The sequence below is a fragment of the Carassius auratus genome, chromosome 22 (assembly GCF_003368295.1).
Source record: "Carassius auratus strain Wakin chromosome 22, ASM336829v1, whole genome shotgun sequence".
In the NCBI taxonomy this organism is placed as follows: domain Eukaryota; kingdom Metazoa; phylum Chordata; class Actinopteri; order Cypriniformes; family Cyprinidae; genus Carassius; species Carassius auratus.
The window spans coordinates 7205886-7230514 of record NC_039264.1 but is presented as its reverse complement, the minus strand read 5'-3'; the positions used below and the strand labels follow the sequence as shown (position 1 = coordinate 7230514).

Below are 24629 nucleotides of genomic sequence, written 5' to 3'. Positions count from 1 at the left end.
ACAGAGCAACCATCAAGTCTTAGACAGTGTTCTAGTTTATTATAAGCAGAGTTTTTAGGCCCTATGATTAACACCTCTGTTTTTTCTGAATTTAGCAGTAAGAAATTACTCGTCATCCAATTTTTTATATCGACTATGCATTCCATTAGTTTTTCAAATTGGTGTGTTTCACCAGGCTGCGAGGAAATATAGAGCTGCGTATCATCAGCATAACAGTGAAAACTAACACCATGTTTCCTGATGATATCTCCCAAGGGTAACATATAAAGCGTGAAGAGTAGCGGCCCTAGTACTGAGCCTTGAGGTACTCCATACTGCACTTGTGATCGATATGATACATCTTCATTCACTGCTACGAACTGATGGCGGTCATATAAGTACGATTTAAACCATGCTAATGCACTTCCACTGATGCCAACAAAGTGTTCAAGTCTATGCAAAAGAATGTTGTGGTCAATTCTGTCAAACGCAGCACTAAGATCCAATAAAACTAATAGAGAGATACACCCACGATCAGATGATAAGAGCAGATCATTTGTAACTCTAAGGAGAGCAGTCTCAGTACTATGATACTAGGGCTGGGCGATATATCTAACGATATGATCATGCGCATCTAATCAGTAAAGCTGCTTCCGTGATCACCGCTAAAATCTCCATCACATAATTGGAGTGGCATTTAATAGACAGCAGAGGTGGGACTTTCAAGTCACAAGCAAGTCTTCAAGTCATATCCAAGTCCTCAAAGGGTTAAAGTTAATGAGATAATTAAGTGACTAATTAAATGATGATTGTACCTTAGTGATGAACTTCTGCTGTTAACAATCAACATCACTCAAGTAAAGAGAAACACAAGAACTACAACTGAATTTAGCCACAGCCTTCAACTGAAAAAAACAAAAAACACTATGTCACCATAATTGTGGTCAGGGTTTGCTTTAGGTAGTCTCTTGACCCTTTTACTAATTCAAAGCAATTTGGTTCAAAACAATTTCAATATTGTTTTTGCAACAAACATGTATGCATTGCTGAATCAAACCTTGTAGTGACAGATGATCTTATGCTTTTTCTGCTTATAACTCATGTTGATTTGGACATCATGAGATAGTCTTCTTTGGCTTGTTGACTGACATTCAGCTTTTACCAGAGTTGGGACTTTCAAGTCACAAGCAAGTCTTCAAGTCATATCCCAATTCCTCAAAGGGTTAAAGTTAATGAGATAATTAAGTGACTAATTAAATGATGATTGTGCATTAATGATGAACACCTGCTGTTCTTGAGAATTACAGAGGATCAGATGTTGATGTTTTATTGGTTAAAAGTGATGCAACCATAATGGAGATCAGTGTTTGCTTTAGTGGGGCTCTTGACCCTTGACTGTCATGTTAGATCTCTTTATGTAGCATTGCATGAGGTGCTGTAAAGCAGAGAGAAGAAATTAATCTGTATGCGATAGGTGGTCAGATTACAATCAAATTAACATTAGCTCTATTTAAATTAAGCATAATCAACCCAGTAAAACTACACTATGGGGAAAAAAATAAAAGTAAGTGAATTTTAAATCTACTAAATGCATACAAAATTTGAAGACACACACAGATATCAAGAACCAGCATATGACTCTCAACAGTGGTGACAATCAACAAAATGTTGCATGCTGGGTAAAACCTTAGTAAAAACTCCCGTCATGCACTGCAGTATGAAAAATTGTCACCACTGTTGAGGATCGTGTGATAAGTGTGTTTGTCTAAAAACCTGAACTGATTGTCTCATTTCGTGTCTTTCAACATTGAAGCATTGTGATTTTTTTTTTTTACTTCAGTTCAGTAATAGCTGAGTGTCAGTCTACTATCCAAAGATAAACACAATTTCATGATGTTCAGTCATCATGAGTTATAAGCAGAAAAAACATAAGATCATCTGTTACTGCAAGGTTTGACTCAGCAATGCATACATGTTTGTTGCGAAAACAATATTGCAATTGTTTTGAATCAAATTGGTTTGAATTAGTAAAAGGGTCAAGACACTACTTAAAGCAAACCTTGACCACAATTATGGTGGCATAGTGTTTTTTTTTTTTTTCTTTTACTTTTTTTTTTTTCAGTTGAAGGCTGTGGCTAAATTCAGTTGTAGTTCTTGTGTTTCTCTTTACTTCAGTGATGTTGATTGTTAACAGCAGATGTTCATCACTAATGCACAATCATCATTTAATTAGTCACTTAATTATCTCTTTAGCTTTAAACCTTTGAGGACTTGAATATGACTTGAAGACTTGCTTGTGACTTGAAAGTCCCACCTCTGATAGACAGAGCCGTAGATCGCTGACAAGCCATGCCATATCGCGTTCATATCGAAGGCGATTCATCTGCGATAATGAACGCGATATGGCGTGGCTTGTCAGCGATCTACGGCTCTGTCTATTAAATGCCACTCCAATTATAAGCAGGTGATGGAGATTTTAGCGGTGATCATGGAAGCAGCTTTACTGATTAGATGCGCATGATCATATCGCTCGATATATCGCCCAGCCCTATATGATACGGTCTAAATCCTGACTGGAAATCCTCACATATACCATTATTCTCTAAGAAGGAATATAATTGTGAGGATACCACCTTTTCTAGTATCTTGGACAGAAAAGGGAGATTCGAGATTGGTCTATAATTAACAAGTTCTCTGGGGTCAAGTTGTGGCTTTTTTATGAGAGGCTTAATAACAGCCAGTTTGAAGGTTTTGGGGACATATCCTAATGACAATGAGGAATTAATAATAGTCAGAAGAGGACCTATGACTTCTGGAAGCACCTCTTTTAGGAGCTTAGATGGTATAGGGTTTAACATACATGTTGTTGGTTTAGATGATTTAACAAGTTTATACAATTCTTCCTCTCCAATAGTAGAGAATGAGTGGAACTGTTCCTCAGGGGGTCTATAGTGCACTGTCTGATATGATACGGTAGCTGACGGCTGAATGGTTGCAATTTTATCTCTAATAGTATCGATTTTAGAAGTAAAGTAGTTCATAAAGTCATTACTGTTGTGGTGTTGGGAAATGTCAACACTTGTTGAGGCTTTATTTTTCGTTAATTTAGCCACTGTATTGAATAAATACCTGGGGTTATGTTTGTTTTCTTCTAAAAGAGAAGAAAAGTAATCAGATCTAGCAGTTTTTAATGCTTTTCTATAGGATATGCTACTTTCCCGCCAAGCAATACGAAATACCTCTAGTTTTGTTTTCCTCCAGCTGCGCTCCATTTTTCGGGCTGCTCTCTTTAGGGTGCGAGTATGCTCATTATACCATGGTGTCAAACTGTTTTCCTTAACCTTCCTTAAGCGTAAAGGAGCAACTGTATTTAAAGTGCTAGAAAAGAGAGAGTCCATAGTTTCTGTTACATCATCAAGTTGTTCTGAGGTTTTGGATATGCTAAGGAATTCGGATACATCAGGAAGATAACTTAAAAAGCAGTCTTTTGTGGTAGAAGTGATGGTTCTTCGATACTTGTAACAAGAAGTAGAATTTACAATTTTGGCTATATGAAGTTTACACAGAACTAAATAATGATCTGAGATATCATCACTTGGCTGAATAATTTCAACACTATCAACATCAATTCCATGTGACAGTATTAATTCTAGAGTATGATTTCGACAATGAGTAGGTCCTGAAACGTGTTGTCTAACACCAATAGAGTTCAGAATGTCTCTAAATGCTGATCCCAATGCATCTTTTTCATTATCGACATGGATATTAAAATCACCAACTATTAAGACTTTATCTGCAGCCAGAACTAACTCGGATGTAAAATCACCAAACTCTTTAATAAAGTCTGTATGGTGCCCTGGTGGCCTGTATACAGTAGCCAGTACAAACATGACAGGGGATTTATCATTAACATTGGTTTCTCTGGATAATGTTATATGAAGCACCATTACTTCAAACGAGTTATACTTGAAGCCTGCCCTCTGAGAAATCCTGTAAACGTTGTTATAAATTGAAGCAACTCCTCCCCCTTTGCCTTTTAGACGCGGCTCGTGTTTATAACAATAATCTTGGGGGGTGGACTCATTTAAAATAATGTAATCATCAGGTTTTAGCCAAGTTTCTGTCAAACAGAGCACATCTATATTATGATCAGTTATCATATTATTTACAAAAAGTGTTTTCGTAGAAATGGATCTGATATTCAATAAGCCAATCTTTATCATTTGTTTATCCATATTGCATTTGTTTTTTATTTGTTGAACCTCAATTAAATTGTTAACCTTAACTTGGTTTGGACGTTTTTTTGTATTTTCTAGTTCGGGGAACAGACACAGTCTCTATAGTGTGATATCTAGGTGAAAGAGTCTCTATGTGCTGAGAATTAACTGACCTCTGTGACGGGAGGCAGCTAGCAGACAGTCGGTTTAGCCAGTCTGTCTGCTTCCTGACCTGGGCCCCAGTTAGTCAAGTATAAACACTAAGACTATGTGCCATATTTCTAGACAGAAGACCAGCACCACCCCAGGAGGGATGAAGACCATCTCTTTTAAACAGGTCAGGTCTGCCCCAAAAGCTCGTCCAATTGTCTATGAAACCTATGTTATTCTGTGGGCACCACTTAGACATCCAGCCATTGAGTGATGACAATCTGCTATGCATCTCGTTACCACGGTAAGCAGGGAGGGGACCAGAGCATATTACAGTGTCTGACATCATGCTTGCAAGTTCACACACCTCTTTAAAGTTATTTTTAGTGATCTCCGACTGGCGAAGTCGAACATCATTAGCGCCGGCATGAATAACAATCTTACTGTATTTACGCTTAGCATTAGCCAGCACTTTTAAATTTGCCAAGATGTCAGGCGCTCTGGCTCCCGGTAAACATTTGACTATGGTGGCTGGTGTCTCTATATTCACGTTCCGTACAATAGAATCACCAATAACTAGAGCACTTTCATCAGGTTTCTCAGTGGGTGCATCACTGAGTGGGGAGAACCTGTTTAATGTTTTGATCGGAACAGAAGAGCGGAGTTTTGACCCACGACTACGCTGCCTCACCGTCACCCAGTTGCCCTGCTGCAGGGGCTCTGCTGGAACCGGACAATGTACAGGAATCCCTGAGCTAGACGCATCCAAAGCCATATCTAGAGCCCTAACATTCTTACTGTCCTCAATTAAAGTTTGGATGCGTGTCTCTAATTCTGAAATCTTCTCTGTCAGCCTAACTATTTCCCTGCATTTATCACATGTGAATCCCTCATCAGCGACAGAGATGGATAAACTGTACATGTGGCAAGAGGTGCAAATAACAATTGTAGGAGAAGCCATTACTCACCGTGCTTGATGAAATAATCTTACTGCGGTTGTTTGATGAACTTGTGGAAAACTGCAGCGTGAGAGAGGAGAGGAGAGGAGAAAAGAAAACGCTAATGACAAGCTAACGAGTGCTAACGCTTTGCAGGTGTACTGCAGTCACGGAAGAGTGAACGATCAAAGTTAATCTGATAAGATTGATCGATAATATCAGAAATATGGTGTGAATTAAGTTATATTTTACAATATAAAAAACAAAACAAGTCATTTAGTGACTTATATACGAGTAAAAGTACTTTAAAATCAATCCTAAATGTAACTGGAAGCCAGTGTAAGGACCTGAGGACTGGTGTGATATGCTCAGATTTTCTGGTTCTAGTCAGAATCCTGGCAGCAGCGTTCTGGATGAGCTGCAGCTGTCTAATGGTCTTTTTGGGAAGGCCAGTGAGGAGCCCATTACAATAGTCCACCCTGCTGGTGATAAAGGCATGAACAAGTTTCTCCAAGTCTTGACTGGAAACAAAACATCTAATTCTTGCGATGTTTTTTAAATGATAGTATGCTGATTTAGTTACTGCTTTGACATGACTACTGAAACTAAGGTCTGTCTCCAGAATCACACCAAGATTCCTGACTTGATTTTTTGTTGTTTGACCCCTAGAGTCAAGGTATGCATTCACCTTGAACACTTCATCTTTGTTTCCAAATGCAATGACTTCAGTTTTTTCCTTGTTTAACTGAAGAAAGTTCTGGCACATCCAATTATTAATTTCTTCAATGCATTGGCAGAGGGAGTCAATGGGGCTGTAGTCATTTGGAGATAAGGCTAGGTAAATCTGGGTATCATCAGCATAGCTGTGATAGGCAATCTGGTTATTTCTCATTATTTGACTTAGTGGAAGCATATACAGGCTAAACAAGAGCGGTGCAAGAATTGACCCTTGTGGGACTCCGCATGTCATGGATGTCCATTTAGACTTATGCTCTCCTAGACTCACATAATAGCCTCTCCCTTCTAAGTATGATCTGAACCATTTGAGTACCATCCCAGAAAGCCCGACCCAATTTTCCAGTCTCTCTAGTAGTATGTTATGATCGACAGTGTCAAACGCAGCACTGAGATCTAGCAATACCAGCACTGATATTTTACCAGAGTCACAATTTAAGCAAATATCATTTATTATCTTAATGAGTGCTGTCTCTGTGCTGTGATGTGGTCGGAAACCAGATTGAAAATTGTCCAGATATCCATTTGAGTTTAAGTATTTGTTCAGCTGATTAAAAACTACCTTTTCTATAATTTTGCCTATAAAAGGAAGATTAGATATTGGTCTAAAATTGCTCAAAAATGTGTTATCAAGATTGGTCTTTTTCAGGAGGGGCTTTACAACTGCAGTTTTTAGGGAGTTTGGAAATGTCCCAGAAAGAAGTGAGGCATTCACCACTTCTAAGAGATCTGCTTTTAAGCAGTCAAGCACACTTTTGAAAAAAGATGTGGGAAGTGTGTCAAGACAACAGGTTGATGATTTTAGTTTCTGCACTATGTCTTCCAGAATTTTGCTATCAATTTTTTCAAATCTAGACATAGTATCTTTTGATATTTTGGCCGAATCTGTCTGACCTCTGCATTACTTGAGGATGTGCTAATCGCCTTCCTGATATTTATGATCTTCTCAGAAAAGAAAGAAGCAAACTCATTGCATTTGCTGTCTGATAGCATATCAGTGGGAATCTGGCTTGGGGGGTTTGTCAGTCTCTCAACAGTGGCAAAAAGAGTACGAGTGTTATTTAAGTAACTGTTTATAAGGTTTGAGAAGAAGTTCTGTCTAGCTGTGGCTAGTTTAACATTAAAAGAATGAAGGATGTCTTTATAGATGCTATAGTGAATTTCAAGTTTCGTCTTCCTCCACATCCGCTCGGCTTTTCTGCATTGTCTTTTCATAGTCTGAACTGCTGTTGATCTTCTCCAAACTGATTTCTGTCTGTTTGTTTTCTTACTGACTATTATTGGAGCAATATCATCAATAACATTCTTAACTTTTGAGTTAAAGGAATCAAGGAGAATATCAACAGAGTCTGCAGAAATTCTTGGTGTTAAAGATATAGCCTCCATAAATAGTACACTTGTGTTCTCGTTTATGCATCTCCTTCTGACAGAGACAGATCTAGATTCAGTGGTAGCAGAGATCAATATATCAAAGAAAATACAGAAGTGATCAGATAGTGCTACGCCCTTAATAACAAAGGATGAAATGTTTAGACCCCTACTGATGATTAGATCCAGAGTGTGTCCACCTTTGTGTGTGGGTCCATGCACATGCTGAATCAAGTCAAAAGTGTTTAGAACCGTTATCATTTCTTTTGTAGTTTTGTTTTCTGCATTATCTATGTGAATATTAAAATCCCCTGCAATTGCAAAACAGTCAAACTCTGAGGAAATTATTGATAACATTTCTGTGACCTCTTCAACAAAGGCTGGAGAGTATTTTGGAGGCCTGTAAATAATAATAATCAGAATGCGTGGAGCACCTTTCAGCACAATCCCTAGATATTCGAAAGACAAGTACTGACCAAATGACATTTGCTTGCATTGATAGACATCTTTAAATAGAGCAGCTACACCCCCACCTCTTCTAACAGTCCTGCAGACACTCATGTAAGTGAAGTTAGGAGGGGCTGCTTCATTTAGGATTGTTGCACTGCAGCTGTCTTCAAGCCATGTTTAATTTAGAAACATAAAATCCAGATTGTTTGAGGTTATAAAGTCATTGATTAGAAATGATTTATTTTTTAGTGAGCGAATGTTTAAAAGTGCTAGCTTGATGGCAGTGCTATGTGTCTTTACATCAATCTTAGTTTGATGCATAATAGGCCGCAGATTAGATGAGTTTGCCCTTCGGCTTGAGAAGGCCTTAGACTTTCTATCACGTGATAAAACTGAAATAGAGAAAGCTACAGGCACACTGGGTTCCCGCTTGTTCAGTAGGCATTTGTGAATGTTGCTGCTATTATAGCGGAGACCCGACACATATCACTGAGAGCTGCTATCAGTTGTTTTTGGTTCACCTTCAGCAGATAGAGGGTTTGGGCCCTGGCGTTGTGGCAGCGGTCGGAGAGCTCTCATAGGAACAGGGCCCACAGGCTTTGGTGGTTGGGGGGCCCGCCGTTTTTTAGTTGATATCTGCGGGCTAGCAGCGAATGAGTGGGAGAGTTTAGTCCCAACATACACCAATTCCTCCATTTTCTGTGAGAAGCACAGAAGTGGAGATGCTGGAGAGAGGGATAATGTGTCTGGTGAGATGGGCTGTGTCTCTGGTGTTTCCGGTGGCTGTGATGTGTTGTCCTGGCTTCCCTGGCTGTTTTCCAGAAAGTTGTCCTTGGGTGGTGAATCTTGTAGCTGTTTTGATACATCACAGTCAGTCTGTGAGGAGCTCTGTGGGCAGGGCTCAGCAGGGATAGTGTCTATCAGCAGTGATTGTTTTGGCTGCATGTTTTTATCAGTGTCCTTGTGGGATATGTCAACCACATGATGACTCGGACCCGGTGTGTGTGTGCTGAATGGATTGACACACTCTGCTGAAGGATGACGAAGGGAGAAGAAGATATTGTCCTTAAACACTCTTGCACCTAGTTTGTTTGGGTGAAGGCCATCCGGTTTAAACAATTGTCTATGCCCCCAGAAAAGATTGAAGTTGTCAATGAAATGTACTCCTTTTATATTACAAGATCTTTGTAGCCATGTGTTCAGCCCAAGCAACCGTGAAAACATATTTGTTCCCCTAGCTGGGAGTGGTCCACTGATGAACGACTGGATTTTGAGTCTTCGAAGTGTTTCAAAGAGTTCAATGAAGTCCTTCTTAAGGAGTTCTGACTGCTCTTTCCGAATATCATTCTTCCCCACATGGATGATGATTCGATTTGCAGTTTTGTGCTTCATCAGAATGTTCTGAAGTTCCTTGTTCACATCAGAGACTGTTGCTTGAGGAAGGCAGCATGTTGTTGTAGTCCTGCTACGGATGTTTCTGATAACAGAGTCACCCACTATCAGAGTCCTGGGCTCGGCTGCGCTCTGAGCTGAAAGCCGCTGTCTGCTCGTCCTTGAGCGCCTGTTTGTAGCGGTGTTTGCTGCTGGCTGATCAGATCCATATTTAAATACATTTGGGGATTCCTCACCCACATTTATTAATGCTTGAAATCTGTTCTCCAGATGTATAGGGGGTGGTAGAATACCAGTATTTACAAGCCTTGTCATAGTCGAATCTGGGGTAGAGGAAGCAATGGCAGCAATACGAGAAACTCGTGACAATCTGATATCTTGTGATCCTTTGGGTCTCGCTCCCTGTTTGTGCCATTGATTAGTGTGGCGATCAGTTTCAGCTTGTTCCTCTACACTTGGTATAAACTGTTGAGATTCAGAAGATTCATGGGACTCACCGGCTGTATGCTGAGAGGGTCCATGACGACGGTCTGCTAAGTGTTCCGTCTGTTTTGGAAGTCCAGCAAGTAACTTTGTTTCAAGAATCACAATCCTTTGTAGAAGTTTGCAGCAGTTCATGCAACAAGTAAATCCAACAGGAGGCATTTTCTCTCTCTTCTGTTTGGTAGGCAGTTGTTTTCCCGTCTCCGGAATGTAAGCTGTTTGCAGTGGGAGACGAAGTCTTCTTTTTGTAGTATTATTCCAGTCCCAGTGTTTTTAGTTTCAGCGTTTGTGCCAAAAATCTGTTGTTTGAGCACTGTGCTGATCTGCTGAAGTAAAAATCTTAGAAAAATCTGAGAAAAGTACAGAAATAAGAAGCAAAGCGCAGAGCAGTAAGCTAGAACGTCGGAACGGTAGCAAAGCCGGAAGCAAAAAACATGCACTGTGAACTCAGCATAAAGTGGTACTAGGATTATAACTGGAAATTGGCCTTTAGATTTCTTCATGCCAGCATTCTTATCAAACAAGAAATTTAGGGCAGATTTGACATTGCATGTCGAAGTCAGTGAAAACCAAATCACTTCCTGTTGCCAGCAGGTGGCGCTATGACTTTAACAGAATATGGTTATGTGCATGTGTTCAGGTCAGGAGTCTTATAAAACTTAAAGTTTGGGGCATATCAGACATTGTATGCCTGAGCTACAACTACTTCCTGTTTCATGAACAAAAAAACAAAAAACAAAAAAAATAAAGGAACAAAGCTATTTTTATTTTATTTATTTATTTTTTAAATAGGCAAATTTTTTCAAGAGTTAAACAGTTGATTTTTACCATTTTCAAATCCATTCAGCCAATCTCCACATCTGGCGTTAGCACTTTTAGCTTAGCTTAGCATAGATCATTAGATCATAAAATTTAATCTGATTAGACCGTGAGCATCTCGCTCAAAAAGAGTTTTGGTATTTTTCCTATTGAAAACCTGACTCTTCTGTAGTTACATCGTGTACTAAGACCAACAGAAACTGAAAAGTTGTGATTTTCTAGGCCAATATGACAATGAACTATACTTTCATTCCGACGTAATAATCAAGGAACTTTGGTGCTGTACCAAGAGTGCGATATATTTGGCCAGAATTACACAGTTCTTGTCTTAATACACCCCCCCCCCCCAAAAAAAACAAAACAAACAAACAAACAAACATATGGTTTAGAAGAAACTTGAATTATTTTTAATGTTATTATAGATTATAAAGATCAACTAATTATAATAGTAACTAATTAAATACATCCAAAAGGTCATTAGGCGACTTTCCAAACTTGAGTCTCCCCAGTGAATTTGGGTTATTTTCACCATTTCAGATGAAAATCAATCACGCTATATGTCTCTTGATCTTAAAATGTTGTAACCAGACTTGATTGATGAAGTGTTTTTTTTTTTTTTGGCTTTTGGGCTGGAAATTGTCAATCCAATCTGGCAACACTGTGGCAGCAGGTTAGTCGAACACAAAATATCTTGGTCCTGAGTGATAGTGTTGAAAAGGGGCGATAAGTAATCCGATTCAGTACAGTGTCAGATGCTCTAGAGAAGAAAGATTTGTAAGTGTAGCCAGTAGAAGCCCCAAAACTTAGCTGCAGGGGAAGTTATATCACACATCCTTTCAAGTGCTCAGCAGTGAGTAGTAAACACACACACACACACACACACACACACACACACACACACACACACACACACAGTGAGCAGTCATTTTTGCTGCAGCGCTTTTGTAGCAGTTGGGGTTTGGTTCTTGCTCAAGGGTTTCACCTCAATCGTGGTATTGAGGGTGAAAGAGAGCGATCTACATTCACTCTCCCATGACAATCATTTGAGACTCAAAACCTTTTGGTTACAATGTAATTCGACTCTAACCATTATGCCACAAAAGCCCCCATAAAGTGTGTGCATTCCACATAATGTATTAAAGCGTCATCTAGTGTCCAAACTAGGAATTTGCCATTCAAAGTATCTATTTATAACGAGTGAATCAGATATAATAACTTTCACTGCATCACACGAATGAAGCACGAAAATGAAGTACTTTTGGTTGTTTCAAAATGTTGTTTAGCTATATGCAGCTGCAAAGTTAAAGAAGAAAATACATATTTAAAATATTCTGCTCATACAATAACTTTTTTATTATTATTATCATACCATAAAATGTAACCTATTTATAATCAAATATCATTTATATGAAAAGCATATTAAACACTGAAACTTTAGTTTTAATGGAATTTAATGATCTATGTCCACATCTTATTGATTTATATCATGGCAAAGTGTATGTTACAAGTGACAGTATTATAACCCTGACATGACAAAACATTGACAAAAGATGCTAAATCTACCTATTATATTTATTTATTTGCTTTATTTTTATTTGAAAAGTGCATATTAATTAAAATAAGCAGTCAAGTTTGTGAATGTGCCAGATGTTGCCATTCAGGCTACAATTACATATTTACTATGAGCACAAAATAAAAGTCAAATCCAACAAAAGGGAATAGTTGTACATGACTTCCCTGTTATGAACGAATGCTTATATACTGAACCTTTTTTAATTATTAAAACTATTAGAAATATGAAAAGCCTGGGCATCTGAAAGTATAAAAATGGCTTTTCTTAAAAGCTTGACTCTTTCACAGTATTTACAGTGCAATGATAGCTTTTGAACATTTACTTTTCTGAATCATCAAGCAACATAAAAGAGCAACACTGTCAGTCTGGTGCCAACTGGATGTTTCTCTGACTCAAGCAGCAGGTTTCAAATGCTCATGTGAGGATTTTCTATAAAAAACTAGTCATCGTGATAGTGAAACTGGCTTTTGGTTTAACTGACTCATCTCATCTTTGATGTTCTGCTTTTATGCTGTGACAAAAATGAAGGTAAAACTAGAATAATTCTCTACAGTGAACCTTTATATCACATCCTGACTCTAGACTGGCATATCTGAAAAGTTTGATCGAAATACATTAATGACACTGTAACACTGTTTTCTGTCTGAAGTAACAGAACAACTGATACTTGTTATTGGTGTTTCTTTGTATTGATATAGTGAAGACAGAGCTGAATCTGGAACATCTAAATACAGTCAGTCATTAATTCATCTAGAGATGAATGAATAATCAGTTTTACCATTTTGAATGATATTAAGCTTTTCTACTTTGGTTATCAGTTTTAAGATAACTGGCTCCATCTGCTGGATGGGTAAAAATAATCTGTGTGCAGCAGGAGACTTGAGTGTTTGAAGACTGAGTTAATTTATTTAATTTTTCGTAATAATATTATGTAATTCACTCATTCTTGTTCGAGCAAGAAGTGCTACAGAGATTCTTGTTTTTGTCAGTTTAACAAAATGCATGTCCTCTTAGATATGTTGTCTTCTTGTCTGAGTATATACCAAGGTTATTCAATAAAATCAAAGACTCTTTGTGTCTCTTTACACACTGCCTCTTTATCATTATAATATACTGGTTTTATTTTCAATGTTGGAAGTAGTTGTTTTGCTTAACAGTTTTGGGGAACCAGTGAAAAATAGAGAACCAAGAAAAACCACAAGTCAAAGCTGAAGGCATATGATCTTTCCAAATAAAAACAAAGCAGTAATGGCAAGTCTTAATATTCAAGAATACAAACTTATCAAGATGAAACACCAGATGATACGGAGCATTATAAAGTAATCGTCACTTCATGAAATTTCACATTTATTTTCACATTTTCAGATTTCTTCATGATTCAGTTGTACATAGTTCAAGCAAACACATTAAGACTACAAGACAAAAAAAAAAAAAAACAGTAGTTACTGATTTCTAATTGTGAATAATCATGACCAGCTGAATGCTATTAATTTGAGTTTTCTTGTTAGTAAATAGTAAGCCATTTTTATAGTCGTTATCCTGTAGTTATTTATTATTGATAAATTAATGAAACAAAGTGTTGATAAAGTGTTAGCGGAAACCATCAACAATACCTAAAAACTGTTGTCTTTGGTCAGGTACAGATAGGCTTGTTCAGAGTCAAACACCAACATGCTTTTGTAGGAAATACTTCTTAGCAAACATTTAGTAACAGTAATGTTGACTTGTCTAGTTTGTGGGTGCAAAAATGCAAAGAGTAAATGTTTAGCAGAACTTAGTTATTTTCTTAGGATCCACTTAGGATCCAGCAGATTTAAAGCAATGCCAAGAACGTTTCCATTTGGATGAAGTGTTCATGAAAGCATTTTTTTTTTTTTAATGCACAAAATAATATTCAGTGTAATGCATTTAAGTGCAAATAAAGTGTACCATTTGTGACAGGGCCTTTCTTTCCTGTTTATGAATCTGCATCCATGTGTAGGTCAGTAACACATGCACACTGTGGTCAGAGTGAAGTGTTAGTGTTTACATGCCTGTTTGTTGTGTTTAAAATCAGCAAAGGCCACATATATTCCTGTGGTCGGTTACTATGTTTATCAGCATAATTGCATCAGTTTGATTGAAGTATGGTGTTTATATGTATTAAAGTTTTTTTAATGTAAATTAGTAACAAAGAATTATAATAATTCAGTTTTTGATGAGACGTTGAGTAGAATTTGAATGATTTCTCTTCTCTATATGTCTTACTGTTTTTTTTTTTCATTGCCCCTTTCAAGACAGAGGTAATTTATTTAATTTTTCGTAATAATATTATGTAATTAACTCATTCTTGTTCGAGCAAGAAGTGCTACAGAGATTCTTGTTTTTGTCAAAATATTGAATGATGTTACATTGGTGTCTGATTAGCAGCCTCAGTCTTATTCCAGTCAGTTGACATCTTGTTGGTAGTGTCCAGCTTGTCAGACAGATTTGGGGAATGAGTCTTTTGAAAAAGATTTCCCTGTAATAAAACACAGATTCAGGTGTAAATGATGATGATTCGGTTATACAAACACATGGTGTTTTTTCCAGATGTTTGCTAGTTGCACACAGGGTTTCTTTTCCTAAATAATGAACACAATGTTGGACTTGTAACCCAAAGGTTATGGGTTTGAGTCTCGGTACTTGCCCTTGAACAAGAACTAAACCCCCAATCACAGCAAACATGGATGCCCACTGCTCCGGGTGTGTGTTCACAACGTGTGTTTGTGTGTGTTCACTACTCACTAATGTGTGTGTGCACTTGGATGGGACAAATGCAGAGCACACATTTTGAGTATGGGACACCATACTTCGCCACACATCACTATCACTATCACTATCACTTTCACTTTCACTTTCAAATACAATTAATCTTCAGTCTGTTAAACTGCATCACAGTGTGATCTTCTGTACAAATACAATATTTGAATGACAGTGTCTGAAGCATAACTTTTAGAACACCACAAACTATTTCTAAAGAATTGTGATGGTTCTATTTCAAATATTCAAATATGCTGACAGTATCTCACCTGAACTCTGCACTGCCTCCTGCTGTCTGTTTGAACAATAACAAACTCAGTTAAACACAATATTTTGCTTCATTAGAAATACATCTTCTTACATGTTTTAAAACATGTTTTCAAGTTATTTATATCTTGTTATCTGTATGTGATACAGACCCCTTATTATAGTTTGAAGTCTGCAGTAGTAGATCACACCAGCGGCTGCAGCAACAAGCAGCAGAACACAAACACATATTCCTGCTACAGCAGCTGAAGACAGAGCAACATCTGGAATGATAAAGACAGACAGTCATTATTACTACAGAGAGATAACTCTGTAAAGTAAAAGATGTATAATCTTTTTACTTTAATCATTACTTTAAATTATTTTACACATGTATACATGCTGGTAGAGATGCTCTTAATCATATTTTAATACAAAGTCAAAGCTCTCTTTTTTCACACAGGCAACAATGCAAATATTTTCTAAACATTTCTAATTGTATTTTAAAACCCTGAAGGACTACATTTTATTTACCAAAGACAGAAACAATAAATGTTTTCCATTTAATGATGCTGCTGCTGCTGATCTGCAGTTTATATTCTCCAGAGTCTGTGGTTCTGGTGTTCATGATGGTCAAAGATCCAGTCTGATGATCCAGCTTCAGTCTGTCTCTGAATCTCTCAGTATCTTCATTACACTGAACATCTGTACAGATCTTACTCTGATCTTCAGTGATTTCGGCGATGAGAGTGTTATTAAAATACCAAGTCATCAAATCATTTGTGTTGTTCATTACACCAGGATATAAAGTGACAGATTCTCCCTCCTTCACTGACTTTCTCTTCGTTTCATCTTGTTCGGCAGCAGGAACATCTGAAACACAAACCCACAGATGCTTGAGGGACCTTTTATTGGGAACTATTAATACATCACAAGAGAACTGTGGACATCAAAGTGATTGCACATTCTCAGTCTTGACATTCAGAGTGAAACGCAACAATTGTGCATGCGTTGTGCTTATAAACACATTTTACATACTTCTATTACATTACATCCTCATTTAAACAGCTTATAATAAAAGGTGATCAGAGATGACTGGAAACTGTTAAGTCCACCAGAACACAACAGCAGCTTCTTAAAAAACTATAAGCTCATCAATGAAAATAATGTAGTTATCAAATTAAACTGTTCTGTTTAGTAAGAAACAAATAAAAAATATGTCAATGTGACATAAAAACATACAAACTGCTTCTGCTTGAATCATTAAATAATGTTTCATAAAGTGACTCACCAACAACAGAAACACTGAAGATCTTTTCACTGATTCTGCTGCTGTTGATGATCTTCAGTTGATAATCTCCAGAGTCTGTGTTTGTGATGTTCATGATGGTCAGAGATCCAGTCTGATGATCCAGCTTCAGTCTGTCTCTGAATCTCTCAGTGTCTTTATTACACTCAACATCTGTACAGATAAAACTGAAATCTCCACTGATCTGAGCGATGCGAGTGTCACTGAAATACCATTTAATATCTTCTGGGTGGATTATTTTAACACCAGTCTGTAGAGTGACTGAATCTCCCTTCATCATGGTCACTTTGTCTGTATCCACACCAACAACACCTGGAGAAGAAATGAACAGTTAATTAAGTATTACAGATGCCTGGAAGAGTGGGACGATAACGCACAAAATGAAAGTGCTGTGAAAATGTTTTGTTGTTGTTGTTCTACAGATCATGAAAACGATGTCTGGGTTTATAATGTAACATGCAAACAAACAGCAGAAGGATGAATCACTAATTCATACATTCACTCATTCACTTGTTTAGTTTGTTTTATGGAGAGATTGGTTAATCAGACTAATAAGAAACTATTAACTAAATCTTTTACTTTTAGTTAGTATGCAAATGTGTCTACAAATAAAATTGATAAGAGATAAAAATTGATCTGAAATCAGGTAAAAAAAAAAAAAACAGACAGTCGTTCATGGATTCAGCAAATCGTTGACATTTTATTTTGAAACAGCTATGCATAACAAAGCCCAGTTTACTGAAATCATGTGACTTTTGCAGTTTGAAATGCACTCTGAAATATATTTAAGACACTTCATATACAATTTTCATTTAATATATATAATGACTAGTCAATATTTTACAATAATTAAATAAATGTTTTGGCATATGACTGTGAGAAAAGAAAAGTGCTCGTCTTGACCGATCGATAAACTGAGTTCAGGCTATATAGCTGTTTTAAGCTTGAAGCAGGAGAAATAGAGAAAAGCCTCAGTGCTTCATTGTACGATTATTTTCTCTTTTGCCATTTTTTTAAAGAAGAGATCTAGTGCTCGATTAAAAATAACGGAAACTGCGCCACGGTGCAATTTGTTTTTGTCGTTTACTGCAATGTTTCTCAAACCTTAAAAACGTAATGTGTTATCTAATGTATGTCTCCCTTATATGACACACAATTCAGAGTTTACAGTTTCTACTAATGAGCTTACAAGCAAAATATGCAAGCGCTAGGTTCCTCTAGGTCAGGATTGAAAAGCAGTGATTTACAGGAAATTCAGAGTGAAACCAAAAAAAAACAAAAACGGATGTCTTACCAGACACAAAGAATTCAGTCAATGTGAGTAAAATTAAGAAAATCATTTTCAACACTTTAAGACAATTACATTAAATTGTTAAAACAAAAGTTTTTAGTCCCTGTGTCGACTCAATTTCCATAAAGTGGAAGTAAACTGTCTGCAGTCGTCAGTGGGTGGAGCTGTCCGTCTCTTCATTTCTGGATAATTATGGAAAACAATCTGCATCTACAGGACTTTTTTTTCTGTTAATTGAAATTCATGCTTTTGGTCAAGTAGCTGAAGTTCTCCTCAGCAAGAGAGATTAATTGATTAATAATTTAATTACTTCATTTAATTTTAGCCATTGTCACGACCGGCTCAAAGCCGTGACAAATGGGAAGGAGGACATAGTCAGGTTGGTATTTTGCAACAAAGATATTTATTAATATAAATAAAGAACATAAAATAAGAAATCAACAAACCAAAACACGATTCCTTCAAACAAACGAATGATCCAAGCATCCAACAGAACCGAGTTAAACTAATCATAACCTCAAAATAGCCAAAGCAAAACCAAACAACCGGGAGTTCACACTCCACACCAAACAGAGCTGAAACTATATAGGGAAGGAACAGGTGTACACATTTCCGTTGACGAGCCTTCCAACCACACCCACTGACCGGTCTTCGTGGAAGTAACAAGGGACTCGTCACACCATGTACAAAGCAATGGAACGAAAGCAGCTATAAACACCCTCAGAAATGAAAATATAACATCATTTTACCAACAGAGGAATAGATCATATTCCCACAGAATAAACCATGCTTGTAATGTAAAAATTGCTTACTCAGCATTACCATTAATATGCGATGTATAAGGGATATTAATGAGGTCTAGAAATCATTTTAAAGTAAATAATTCAATCTATGCATATCCCTATGTTTCATTTATGTATTATTATTTTATTAAGATCATATCCTGATTTTGAAATCAGAAAAAAAAAGAAAAAAAAAAAAGATTGTACATTAAAAAAAAAGGATCCACGCATCCATGCACAAATGCTCCCGTTCAGAAAAGCAGATGTAAATCATTTTTGAACTGATGTTTGCTTTGTCAGTCATCAATATTACAATTCATATTCTGGTTATTATGACAGTGACCACTTTTTAAGTTATCCATTGATAAACCATAAAGCAATTTAGCAAGTCAGTAGCTTTTCCCAAAATATTTAGAACATACATTGTTCCCACTATAAAAGTAATACATCACTTTAATATCAGATCTTCTTCAAAAGATATATACACTTAATATACTACTGGAGCACTAGTATCAAGAATAGCCTTTACCTTCCTCCAATTTAACTACATGACATAAAGCATCAGTTTGATGAGCAGATGAACCATTGTCCTGTAAGCAAGTCAAGTTTCACAGAAGATAATAAATAATCAATACACTGAAAAAAAGGAAAAGCAGTTTTACTGAATTTACTAAAACGATACACTTACAATCTACTTAATACATTTATGTTTAAGATGGAAACATAATTGTATTGTTTAAATTCTAAATGAAATTCAACATAATCATCAAAACATGATATAATCACTTTGCAAGAAAATGTTCAAATTGTTTCAGATTTCAAACAAATGGTGTTCATGTAAAATGATTTTTTCTGCTGTTTGATTTATTTAATTAAAATAGGCCCATGTCACACAATTACTTTGTATTTTCTTCTCAACTTAATTCCATTGTGTAGGCTATAATTAATCTAATTCAGGTTTGTGAAATACGTCGTTTGCGCGGGAGCAACGCGCGCGAGAGCGTCTCCGCATGCGCTTTGAAATCCAGACCACACCAGGACCGTTGGTTTGGAAAGGACACATGAGGGCACTGACTGTCTTTTTTCAAAGCTCGTTAAAAGGTAAGAATTTCAGTATCTATTGTATGATATATTATACAAATGCATTAATTGTCAGATTAAATGCAACAAAAATGTTTTAAGATAACCCCACACGCTTTTAAATCATGTCGATGGTATATTTCGTCGAGTGTCGTTGCAGATTTTTTTTTGGGTGAGAACGTTCAGATTAATAAACCATGAATATTACTGGTAACATTAGTTTATCAAACTTCGACAATCCGATTAAACAATTTACAGATGGAAATCAAGTTCTCATCAGGTGAATAATAATAACATGGACTTTAGGATTTGTGTGGGGGAGGGGTTCGTAGCCGTTGTCATATCACTGCAATGGGCAAAAGCGCTCGCTCGATGCTCTGTCAGTGCATGTCTTTGATTTACCAACGAAAGTGATGGACAGTAACGGAGTAGCTTTACATTTACTTAAGTACATTTTTCAAGTATCTGTACTTTACTGGAGTAGTTTTATTTTGAGTAACTTTAAAAATAAACTTTTAAATCGGATCGCGAATCGCACCAAACGATTCGTTTACGAATTAGAATGATCCGATTGCAGCTGTTCTGGAGTCGACCACTCACTGATTCAAATGAACCGTTTAGTGTGAGTCTACAGAAGAACCGGGAGATCTTGTGAGCGCGTGTGCATCTTGATGTTGCTAAAAGTAAGTTGTTAATGTCGAAATTTAAGAAAAATTGTTGTAACTGAAAATCATATTTAGGTCAAAATTGTCAGTTGTTTGGGAACTAAATCCGCTGTAAAGAGTGATCTGTTTAAGCCCACTCAAATGCTCGAGTGCAGACGATTCAGACACATCAATCAGCGTCTCTGTGCTTTAGGTAAAAAAATAAAAAAATAAACATTAACACAAATTAATAAAATAACTCATTAATTCAAATTCCACGCTGCCGTAATATTAACAGTTTTATTAAAATGCTACCATGTCCTATGTGACGTCTGTTTTTATATTGTTTATCAGCAGTAACGTTATATTGTTTGGATTAACTAGACGAGTAGACTGACATGAATGTTTATTCATAACCGTACCGAAAATAAGTAAATATTGTTAGCTGATGCTAACTGTCTAGCTAACAAGCTTGCTGGTGCTAACTTGAGGTAATTTTTATAAATAATGTCCAAATATTTTTATTCAACCACATATATATATATATATATATATATATATGTATATATATATATATATATATATATATATATATATATATATATATATTACATCTGGGGAGAAAAGAAAGGATGTGATGTTCAGAACATGGTAACTAACGTTACAGTAATTATCAAAGAGTAAAAGAGAAGCACCCGTTTGGCCAGGGTTGTTTTTACACCACAGACAAGATTTGAGAAGGAAAAAATAATTATGAAAATATAATTATATTTTCCTTAAAATGTTCTTCCTAACTTCAGGCCTTATTATCATGTCATACATAACTGTGATGTTCTGTAAAACAACAAACTTTAAAATACTTTGTTCTTTCGGTGAAGATCAGATGGTCATCTCTGTTTTCTCTCAGGTACATCACAGTGTAAGCTTCACAGTTAACATCACTCTTGTCAACGTAGTCCATATGAACAAAAATATATCTTGACTCCATATAGTGGTTATTTTGGGAAAAATCCCAGGTATTTTGAGCAGTAGGATTAAAAAAAAAAAGTGCTAATATAAAATTAAATTAATCTATATATCTTTATCTATTAATCTATCTATCTTTCAGTACTTTTTTACTTAAATACATAAAAAATTGAGTACTTTTGTACTTTCACTTGAGTAAAATTGAAAAAGGAGTACTTTTACTGGAGTAATATTTTACTATACGTATCTGTACTTTTACTCAAGGACTTGATTTGTGTACTTCGTCCACCTCTGGTTAAACATACAGTATGTTTTTAGTGCAGGGACCTATTTTATCAAGTAAACGAATACTCGATAGCCCGGCCCTCGCCCATAACTCACAAAAATCTCTCAGGCAGGTTTTAAGATTACAATATTAGGATTTCACATCTAAATTAATACAAATTTTGTTGGCTAACTAACATGGTTGTCACTTTGAGATGGATATCATAATTAATATAAATGACTGCTGCAATAAAGGTTATTTTATGGTATGCTATAAATTGTTTTTTAAAGTGAATGTTGGTTAATTTTCTAGTATTTACCATACATTTTGGAAAAAATTAAAAAGTCTTTTTTCCAAAAAGGTACATCTTAAAAGGGGGTAATATTATAAATAGCATTGTCTTTAATTTGTAAGCGTACAGTAAATTGTTACTTAAAATAATTAATTGTTGTTGTTATTTATGACTAATTTCTGCTTGTTCTCTCTTTACAGTGAAATTTGCTGTACATTTGGAATTCCAAAGCCTGTTCAGACAAATTACGAGCTAAGTCAGTCCCCAACAAAGGCAGTTAGCCTTGTAGAAGTCGGTGAATTAACTGATGAATACCCCTTGGCTGACTATTTGATTGGACATGTGCAGATGGTTACGTTAAAGAGATTTGTCTGCTGCAAAGGTAAGGAATAAATAAGTAAAAATAACAGGTTAGCACACTATAATTTTTTTTGTTTGTTTGCATGTATTCACACTCTATTTTTTGTAATTGATGTTATTAGCATTACATTTCACATAATAAAATCAAGCTATTATCTTTATTATATTTTTCTAGACTACAACATATTTGCCATACACATACATTTTTAGGAACTTTTAGTGAATGAGACCCATTGTGCTCTTTTGTATAATTGTGACTTGAGTAATGTCTTAAACTAACCTTTCTTTTTCTGCTTTGGCTTATTTTTAAGGATGACATTGATACAGCTTGTGAACTTGCCATCAGAGGACTGTCTATCTATCTTAATGAGGACTCTAAAGATCTCATTCAGGAGTATGCGGTGAGTAGTTAGAGCTTAAGTGATGGAATCTGTACTATGTTCAACAAGCAAAATATTAATACATCTAAAAAACATGGTTTCATCAAATATGCACACTGCAACATAAATGTAAAAAATAATAATTTTATCCACTAGACATGTAGCATTAATTGTAATACATATTCATCTTTTTTTCTGTCTTTAGGACATGGAAGAAGATCTTTTACAGTGTGCAATTGAGAAGACTACCATGGGCATCTTCCTGATATAGCACACTGCAGACAATGAAGCCCATGATGTAGGCATTGTGCTAGAGGGTGTAGCAGTGTTTCAGGACCTTGACAGTGTGGATTTTGGCAACTTCAATGTTTTTGGTCTAATTTATGCTCTTAACCTGCAGTACCCCACAAAGTTGCGTTTTACATATGAAATTTAGCAAAAACTCATCATGGACTTGGATGCAGGTGAACTCTCTATCAAGGCCCAATTTCAAATCTGAACTCCACCAGTGAGATGGACTGATTTTTGAATGACTACTGAGACTACAAACAATCAACCTCGGAAAATTTCAGCAGCCTTCATGCAAGACCACCGCAGAGGGTAAACCGTGATCTTGTTGTTTAGACTGTTCCCCTTTGCCTGCTCTGGTTTCTTTATCTTTTTTTTTTGTCTGAATTTGGCCCTTCTTTGGACTGGTTCAGAAGTTGATTGATTAGAGAGCTGAATCTATGAAACATGGTTGAACTAGCATAAATAAGATACATTGTTTATAGTTTAGGTAAGGGTCAGATACTGTATTTTCACATTGTTTTGTAATGTCTATATATAATTATCTTTGAAACGAAAGCGTTTTTCTTGAAATAACAGTTCCAGGTAGGGCTGCACGATATTGGGAAAAAATGACATTGCGATATTTTATTTTTCTGCGATATATATTGCGATATGAAATCTAATCTATTTTTTTCTTACAAACAAAAATTGGGTGAGCACACTTACATTCTCATTTTAAATGATGTAAACATCAACACCATCGTGTCAATTGATTAATATTTGCTGGAGAGCAGCTGGCCCGTACAGTTAATGAATAACGAATCAACTACGACAGCCTACATCGCACATCCTGCGATGTGTCTATCGTGCAGCCCTAGTTCCAAGTACTGGTGTTCTTGGGTACAGTTTTAAGGTTTAATAGTGTTACAATGTTGTATTAGTTTTTAAACGCACAGTTACATGCAGTATAATGTTACTTATGTTTATGATATTGTTTAAAAAAAAAAGAAATCTTGTAAAACTTATGAAGGTTTAAATATATTGTTGATCTACATGTTATGCATACAAAATGAACTGTGTTTGTTTTTATACTAGTTTAATTACAACTGATATGTATTTTTATTAAATTTAATAATCAGAGAAGTTATTTATGCTATGCTTTTGAAAGCACAATGTTATTTAGACATGCCATTTAAATTACACATTGTTCAAATTGTTAAATAAAGGATTTACAAAAGTTTTGTGTTACGTGAAATGAAACATGCGACAACAAACCATTGAAATGTATTAAAATTTAATTTTAATGAAGTTATCAAAATTATGTTAAGATAACTTGATTTAATTGCACAGAATTAACATGATTGAAGCAGATATCTGAAATAAAAAAATAATGTTAAACTAGCATTACTGAATCATGTTAGTATAACTTGAAAAGACTATGTACACATTACTTTTTGAAATTGCATAGGATTAACACAACCATATTATAATGAAACCACATAAATGCATTGGATACTTTGAACTCAAACTGAATGTGTGGAACCAATGTCCATAATTCGATTGAGTAAATCCAACAAATCTTTTTTTTCAGTGTATGACCAATGATTTATTAACACAGGTTTACTTCTTTCAAAGATTCCTTTCATGCCATTTTCATCAGCTGTTTGTAATACCCACCTTTCCCACCATTTTGACTCTTGGGAGAATAAATCAAATAAGCACTAATAACTGCAGCCATGATCAACAGAAAACCGGCACATATTCCTGCTACAGCACCTGGAGACAGACTTGAACCTGGAATGATAGTTATTAGAACTAGAATTATTACTATTATTATTATTATTATTATTATTATTATT

At 35.9% G+C, this 24629-nt stretch overlaps 1 protein-coding gene and 1 long non-coding RNA gene across 2 annotated transcripts; one reads left to right on the top strand and one right to left on the bottom strand.

Moving 5' to 3' along the window:
- Positions 1-13438: 13438 nt before the first annotated feature.
- Positions 13439-17895, bottom strand: LOC113039548 (uncharacterized). Its single transcript, XM_026197450.1, has 6 exons — positions 17735-17895; positions 16423-16752; positions 15666-16004; positions 15305-15415; positions 15155-15180; positions 13439-14604 (listed from the first exon to the last, which is right to left on the bottom strand). The coding sequence occupies exons 1-6, from the start codon at positions 17778-17780 to the stop codon at positions 14491-14493; spliced, it is 966 nt and encodes a 321-aa protein (XP_026053235.1). The 5' UTR covers positions 17781-17895; the 3' UTR covers positions 13439-14490.
- Positions 17896-19158: 1263 nt separating this feature from the next.
- On the top strand, positions 19159-24365 carry LOC113039549 (uncharacterized). The gene is made up of 4 exons (XR_003275042.1): positions 19159-19614; positions 21961-22142; positions 22432-22521; positions 22706-24365. It is a non-coding gene; the product is annotated as an uncharacterized LOC113039549 (long non-coding RNA).
- The last annotated feature ends 264 nt before the right edge of the window (positions 24366-24629 follow it).

Excerpts from the sequence above, each read along its gene's own strand:
- LOC113039548 (XM_026197450.1), bottom strand. The coding sequence starts at position 17,780 with ATGATTTTCTTAATTTTACTCACATTGACTGAATTCTTTGTGTCTG. Across the intron at positions 15,416-15,665 it reads ATTTATTGTTTCTGTCTTTG|ATGTTGCTCTGTCTTCAGCT; the intron begins GTAAATAAAATG and ends TTATCATTCCAG. Across the intron at positions 15,181-15,304 it reads ACTTCAAACTATAATAAGGG|ACAGCAGGAGGCAGTGCAGA; the intron begins GTCTGTATCACA and ends TTGTTCAAACAG.